The sequence below is a fragment of the Pygocentrus nattereri genome, chromosome 12, assembly GCF_015220715.1.
Source record: "Pygocentrus nattereri isolate fPygNat1 chromosome 12, fPygNat1.pri, whole genome shotgun sequence".
NCBI classification, from domain to species: Eukaryota; Metazoa; Chordata; class Actinopteri; order Characiformes; family Serrasalmidae; genus Pygocentrus; species Pygocentrus nattereri.
In genome coordinates this window covers 4,892,713-4,900,638 of record NC_051222.1, presented here as the reverse complement: position 1 = coordinate 4,900,638, position 7,926 = coordinate 4,892,713, and the positions used below count along the sequence as shown (strand labels likewise).

Sequence of the window (7,926 nt, the reverse complement as noted above, 5' to 3'; positions counted from 1 at the left end):
CAAAAAACTATAGCAACAGCTCATGACCTCTCTCCGTACTGTTCTGTAGATTTACTTCTTTTTCTTTAGACGGACAAAGTTTGCTAGTTAACTTCTCGTGCCTGTCACAGTTTTCTGAAAACTTTAACATTGTCTTTCTGTCAGCGAAGCTAATGGGGGAGGGCGGGGAACAGAGGGTTGAAACGGGACACTGCTGGGTTTATTCTAAAGTTAGGACAGTATTTAGGACACTGCCTTGTTATGAGCCAGTTGTGGACCTGTAGGTCTGGTGCCTTGGGCATTTGACTGCGAGGGGTCAAAGCAGCTCAAGAGGCAGGTTAAAGACTAGGGACAGTCCACTGAAGCTGCAAATGAAAAATGAAAAGCCCTGACTAAATAAGTAAAGTAAAAGCCCCTCAGCGCACACCCTACCACCATATTTAAAATAATTAAAAGCTCTACAAAAACTACAAAAATACATGCTGGAAATGCATTTTATGCATTACATAATAATTGTGTTGTTCACATTTGTTTCTGTTCAAACTGTTCATAAACAAAGTTATATTTCAGGTTTAGTTTTTGTTTGTTATATTTTGCATTGTGGTGGGGTTGGGGGCTTCCTGAGACCTTGAGGAAGTAGTTAGGAACTGTTATTCTGTAATCACTACTGTCCTGAATTCAGTCCTAACCGAAATTGTCTTGGTGACTAAACAGATAACATTTCAAAGTTGGGAAGAAACACTGCCCTCAACAAATAGGCATTTGTTCCCCAACTAATGTTTACTTTCAACTATTTCTTGTGTATTTAATAATAAATCTTATGTTTTTCTAGCAAAATATATTTATGCAATCAAGAAATAAAAAGATTAATAAACAAAATACAGCTGCATTAAAACACTTTCATGTTTTCCTGGCATCTTAAAACTACTTATGGCTAATGTTTTTTTAATTTGTTGTAATTTTTGTTTGATGATTTTTGTAAGAAACGGTTCTACTGTAGTATTGCTGTATGTGTGGGGCTGCTGTAAACACTGCTTTCTTGACAATAAAAGAAATAAAATTCATTTTCAGATGCTCTACTCTGCATTTATTGGTTTTATGTATGTCTAATCTTATCTGTCATGTGTTATTCTAAAGCAATAAGGTACTAAATGCTGGAGGAGGAATTATTCAACTGTTCCATTGTGTGGAACAGGGTGTGAACTGGTGGAAGCGCTGTTGCTGCTGCGAGAAACTTTCAAAGACTCAATCTCAAACAGTTTCACACTCCCTGTATAACATAGTGCACTTAATAGGTAGTCAAATACTTCCTACATCCAAATTTCCTACATCAAAGTGCTTTAAATGTTTAAGAGATTCATTTGGGATTCAGCCATGAACTCTGCATCTCCCTGTTGGGCTACAGCCATGCTTTCATAACCTATGGACTGCACTAAACAGGGAGTAGGGAGCTATTTGAGATTCAGCCAAACACAATGTAAGAGAAGACTGCAGCCAGAGCCGGCTTATGAGGAGCCTAGCCACTTCCTATTGCCCCTGTTATATCAAAAACAGGACTGCTAAACACCAGAGTCTTCAATAAATGGGAGTAAATGGACCTCAACAGCTAAAAACGAAAAAAAGTTTCTTTAATTTTATAAAGTGGAAGAATGGATTTCCCTGAAAAAACAAAGAAATCCTACTTTTATATTTCCTATTTTTCTACAGCAAATGTTTTTTTTTTGCAGCAGGAGGCAGTCAGTGAGCTGTTAGCGCTCACTGATGTCATGAATATGCATGACGCGCTGTTTTAAACACCTATAGCTCAAGTTTAAAAGCTCTTAAAAACATAAGAGCGGTGTTAAAATGTTTTATGATATTCACTGTTCAGGAACTAATCACATTCTTTTCCATTCAAAATGTTTCAGCATTTATAAACTTTTTATTTTTTTGCTCAAATGCCCCATATCAACTCATTCAGTTTGGAATCACTCGGGAGCGCCCCCTAGTGTTTGAGGAAAAACGGAACACATTGCAGAGCGGGAGTTCTCTCTCTTCACGTGTGAAGTTTGAGAAACGTCCCAGATCGGGAACGAGCAAAATAACCTGTTTGGCAGCACTTTGTGTTCTTATTTTTCATGTCTCCTAAACATTTGTAATAGCCACGTTAATTAGTGATAGCCATTGTTGTTTACAAGAATGGTCATGTCAGTGAAAAGGTCTGCTGATCAGAACAGTTTTACATCCCTCTAACTCTCAGCCTGTGACTAGATGGATGTTTTTTAAGAGAGGCACTGAAGGTGAGATTTTTTGCCAGTCAAAAAAAATGAACTGATTCATCTTTTATCCTTTTCATTTTAACAATATAGCATGTTACTTAACGCAGGCAAGAAGAGAGAGCGGTAGATAGAGAGTGGTAGAGAGAGAAGCTAAAGGAGAGAGGAGCTGTTGAAGGAGCAGATCTGTAAGGTAATAAACTATTTTATATCACTGATGTCCGAAGAAAACCTCGTATTATCAAAATGAGAACTTTATATGAGAAGGACAAAACCCACTTTACTTTTAATGTAAGTCAATGGAACCAGACTTCAGGTCAGTTTTGACCCCAGGCTGCTTTAGCTGTGTAAAATAAAATAAGAAATATCATTTTACATGTTTGTTTTGATTGTTTCTGGATGATATTGAGATCACTATAACAACTGTAGCAGTTCTGTAATCTTCAAAAAAAACATCCTTCTGCTTTAGGGCCCTAACATAACGTAATCACATCTGTAGCAGGGCAAGAACCACTGATAATTCACACCACATGGGGAAGAGGAAAATGTAATTACCACCAGAACTTTGACATTTCATGGAGGTTTCAAGTTCTGGGGTCAAATTGACCACAAGGATTAAAAAAAAATTAGTAAATTTGAAGATAACATGAGTGTTTGGACCTTCAGCTTAGCTGTTGCAAGTGGACGTACAGCCTGTATTACATTACCATCCGATCTAATATAAATTATGAAGGAACAGATCTTGTGTGTGCCAGCTTCACCATATTTCTGGATACTCTACCAACTTTTGGGGGCCATTAAAAAAAACCCTCCCCCAAACCCCCACGGCAAAGACGCACCCCACCTCCCCCTCCAAAAATCTCAGGATACCTGGTATTCATCAGTCCTTAAGTTCTGTTTCATTAGCCTAAAAATGATTAAATAAATCAAACCTTCATGTCATACATAACTGCTTATTTATCATCAGGACTGAAACTCATTTGATCGTTCAGGTGCCGTGCCAACAGTTGCAGTCTTCGAATAATTACACGAAAATGAGGTTTCACTGTCAGATTCTTTACTGGGTCTGGTGGCTGCAAGATGAATGGTTATCTACAGTTCCAGTTACAAACAAAAACAAGAGAAACCACTTCTGTAGAAGGAAGACTCAACTCTTTCATGTTAAAATACAAGCTAGTATATGCAACTGGAATGTTCATTAATGATTTACTAGTATTTGTGCAAAGTATCCAGAGTCAACCAGAATGAGATATCTTTGGTCTTGGTTCTTCACCGTGAGTTGTTCCTTTTGAGTCTTGGATCTTCTCAGTGTTTCTTCATTATGCTCTTCAGGTTTTTCCTTGTCCTCTGCTCTCTCATTAGAAACTTCGACCTGGATTTCTGTAAAGCAGCTTTGTGTCAAAGTCCTTTATAAAAATATAAAATAAGTGCTAGAATATGATTTGAATATATTGGTGTCATTAGATAATTAGGTACCAAACTGCTTATAAATACACTGGTGTGAGTGAAGGACAATAATAGAACAGCATGATATATTTTAATTACATTAAAAAACATGGCACCCATGGTGCTACATAGAAACTTTTTCTTCACTAAAGAACCCTTGATCAATCACCGTTTTGAGTGTACCCAGTAATGGGACCCCAAACCATTCACCCAGCTGTAGTGCAAATAAAAATTCACTCCAGATTTAAAAATATATGTTGTATTAAATACAAATGTTACATTAACTAAAATATTGAGATTGCAAAGTAACATGATTAAAAACTTCTGGAAAAGCAAGTCCATAATGCCAAAAGGTTTTTACAGATTTATTCATAGAAACAATGCATGATTCTCTGGCTAACAATTCCAAATCTCAACTGCTTTCCTAATCTGTTTGCCATGGTGCCCTAGGATGTTTGACAAGCCCTCAGGGTCACCATGGTACCCTGAAACCATGAAAAATAAAACATCTCACCAAAAAAAAAAAAAAAAAAAAAAAGATGATAGGCAGCCACAGGCTAAAATGTCCTTTTTAAATTGTTTAGATTGGCGTACATGGACATTGTTACATGCTGACATGGTGAGAATCTAAACATAGCAATTTAAAAATCACAATATTCAGATAGAAAGATTACACAATCACATATGAAAAACAGCAATTACTGTTAGAATGTTTGTGACCATATAGGGAAAAAAAAAAAAAAAAAAAATCAAGCTTATGACTTCTTTCTTAAAAGAATGCAGACAGCCATCATTAAAAACCATAAAATAATGACCTCAACAGTGGTTAATCAGCCAGTATATGTTCGCTGCCTGAAGTTTGTAATTTAGTTTTGTAGTGGAGCTATGAGGCCACAAATTTAGCTTAGTAGATCGTTTCATGCCAACACTTAAAACTGTATGCCAGATTATCTAACATATCATCACATTACGACTTGTTCATATGGTTTCTACCAGGGTTAACAGCCATTTTGAAGCCTTACTTTATTTCTTACCAAACTGTATTGATATTCAATACCATAGGAAGGGGGATCAGCCATCAAAAGTGATCCAATATAAAGTTCAGGTTGGCTTAGGCTCAGCATCAGAAATGCTGGATGGTCCATGAACATGAAATTTTTATATTGTTAAAAATTAAAACACTTTAAGGCAACTGTCTGTTGACTTACACATGCAGTTTGCAAGATGTTAGGTTGAAGCAAGTAAACTTTAATTTCTCATTAGCTACATTTGTCTACTTTAACTCTCACTGGCTACATTTGTTCTCCTGAACAAAGCTAAGGAAGCAATCTTCAGACAGCAGCTGTCTTGGCTTACATTTGGAATAAGGGGAAAACCGTCTACTACAAAACAGTCTACTAGTGTCAATGTATCTTACCGAGTCACTGACTGACTGACTGACTGACGACCATTGCTGAAATGTGGATGTCCAAGCATCTCCCAAGACAAGCCATCACTGAATGTCATCCTTATACCTTTCAGAATAGTGAAGTTCATTCCAACTTTTTTCAAGGAGTCCGATCAACTGGATCAACATGGGTTCCTCATTCATGATGAACCCAATAAAACCATGAATGAACATGTTTTTGAGGAGATTACACCTTCCTCTAAGTGTACTCGCTTTATTCAAAAGAACTCAAATGTCTGAAGCTTTTTCCAAACTTCAGTCCTGTGTAAATGTACCAGTGTTTTTGGAGATTACTCGATTACAACACTTTCCAAATTCTGAGCAGTGATGTGGTTTGTTTCCTCCATGAATGAGCTGGCGTGTTCTGAGGGCAGCTCCGTCAATAAAACGTTTTCTGCAGTCTGAACCTGATGAGGTTTCTCTTCTGTGTGAATGCGCTGATGCTGTGTGAGAGTATTCCGTCGAGTGAAACTCTTCCCACACTCTAAGCAGCGATATGGCTTCTCTCCTGTATGCATGCGCTCGTGTTGCTGGAGAGCACACAGTTGGATAAAACTCCTCCCGCACTCTGAGCACTGATACGGCTTCTCTCCCGTGTGAATGCGCCGGTGTGCTTGGAGATGGCTCTTTTGGGTGAAACTCCTTCCACACTCCGAGCACTGATAGGGTTTCTCTCCCGTATGAATGCGCTGGTGTTGCTGGAGATCAGTATATCGATTAAAATTCTTCCCACACTCTGAACAATAATACGGCTTCACTCCTGAGTGAATGCGCTGATGTATTTCTAGAAGACATTGCCGAAGAAAACTCTTCCCACATTCTGAGCAGTGATGTGGCTTGACCCCTGTGTGGATGAGCTGGTGTCTTTTGAGAATACCCTGCTGAGTAAAACTCTTCCCACACTCTGAACACCAATAGGGCTTCTCTCCTGTGTGAATGAGCTGGTGGTGCTGAAGGTGGCTCTGTCGGCTAAAACTCATTCCACACTCTGAGCACTGATACGGTTTCTCTCCTGTATGAATGCGCTGGTGTGTTTGGAGATTACTTTTTCGGGTAAAACTCTTCCCGCACTCCGAGCAGAGGTGACTTCTTTGTTCAGTTTTATTTCTCTGCGTTCGTCTGCAAGATGTCAGAGAACCAGTGGATGTTTGCGGAGAGGCCATATTCATATGCAATCTCTTCTGATTTCAACAGTCTGACTTACTCCTCTTGCTTCTTGTTTTGTGGAGATAAACTGGAGGTATATGGGAAAGTGAGCATATGGAGCAAGGGAATACTTGCAGTGGGAGCTCATTTAATTCTGGAGGAGAGAAAATAAGGGGGAAAGATTCAGAATTCCATTTGAAATGCAGCAAAATTATGATAGCTATTGGGGATTTTACATTGTGGAAAGTGCGGGAAAAGGCCCTCCTTAACAACACTGTCCATTAACTGTAAAGTTAAACTATAAACATGCATTGGTTGTAACGTGTACAGACTGGGGCCCAAAACAGGCTCCACGCAAGGATGCGAAAGCAGATGCTTCAAGATATGCAGAATGGGTTTCACAAGTGGTTGCGTTCAAAAATGTGTCACAACGCATTTGATAACGCAACGCAAGTGCAAGCTCCATTCTTAGCAACTTATACTATAGGCGCTACAACGAAAGCCAAGCCTGACCAAGCGGTCTTGTACCACCAGTGTGCTTCTCAACTGCCATAGCAGACAACCACTTAAGTCTCACGCAAAGATGGAATTAAAAAAAGATTAATTATCGCATTTCCAATCCAAGAGAAGAGGTAAAGCAGCCCCTCTACTGTCCATGTTTAGCTGTTGAGGCTACTGGAATAACAGTAGGTACCTCTCTGATTTGTACGCTATCGCCCCCTTCGGTACTGAGGTGTTTTAATCTCCACAGCAATGTAAGAATGGGCGGTGAGTTTGTACAGAAGGAGCGAGCCTTTTGTGTCCTTGCATGAAGTATGTTTTGGGCCTAAAGCATGAACCTACACAGTCAACTTTGATTTTATAGCATGCAAAAAAAACAAAAAAACAAAACAAAACTAAAAAAAAAATAAATAAGATTGAGTAAGGTGCATCTTGCGCAGGGCAAGAAGCCACCGTTGTGATTCATGCATCAGTTTGTCTTCTGGGTTTTACACCATGTAACATTTGTCAAATTATTTCTAGATGTCCTTTCATCTTTGCAACATCAACAAAATTGTCTGAATGAAATTGAGGCCTTGATCAATTTGTACTGTATAAAGTACCCCTAAACTAATCATTCAAATTATTTAAAATTATATATATATATATATATATATATATATATATATATATATATATATATATATATATATATATATATATATTTTTTTTTTTTTTTTTTTTTTAATTGTCTAGTATTTTTGTACATTAGATATGCCACGGTAAATACTAAAAATCGCATCCATTATGCAAACTGCAAACGCCCTCTTGCCTCCCAGTTTCCAAACCTCTCACCTCATCCTTTTACCACCAGGCTCGATTTGATGAGTACAGCCCTCCACATTTGAACAGACTGAGCAGATGAGACTAAGCTCAGGAAACACAAAAAACAAGTTCACAATTGAACATTTATGGTTAGAAGATTAGTAAGATTCTCAACTCTTCATCCATTAAACATTAAAGCATTAACTGAACAACAACTGTAGTAGAGTAGGCTGATCATGCTAGTGTTAGCTTGGCAGACCAACAGCTAAGTTTAACCAGGCTCAACAAACCACAGATCTGGGCTGTGTTGAGCCTGTTTGAGCTAAGAATTGGTCTTTCATTTTTTTA

At 38.2% G+C, this 7,926-nt stretch overlaps 1 protein-coding gene across 1 annotated transcript in view; it reads right to left on the bottom strand.

The window, feature by feature from the left end:
* Window positions 1-3,269: 3,269 nt before the first annotated feature.
* The window catches only part of LOC108411709 (zinc finger protein 850-like), a 28,791-nt gene continuing 24,134 nt past the window's right edge, over window positions 3,270-7,926 (bottom strand). The window contains exon 4 of the mRNA XM_037543122.1: window positions 3,270-6,206. Within this exon, the coding sequence (XP_037399019.1) occupies window positions 5,418-6,206 (789 nt within the window). The 3' untranslated portion in view covers window positions 3,270-5,417. The remainder of the gene's footprint in view (window positions 6,207-7,926) is intronic.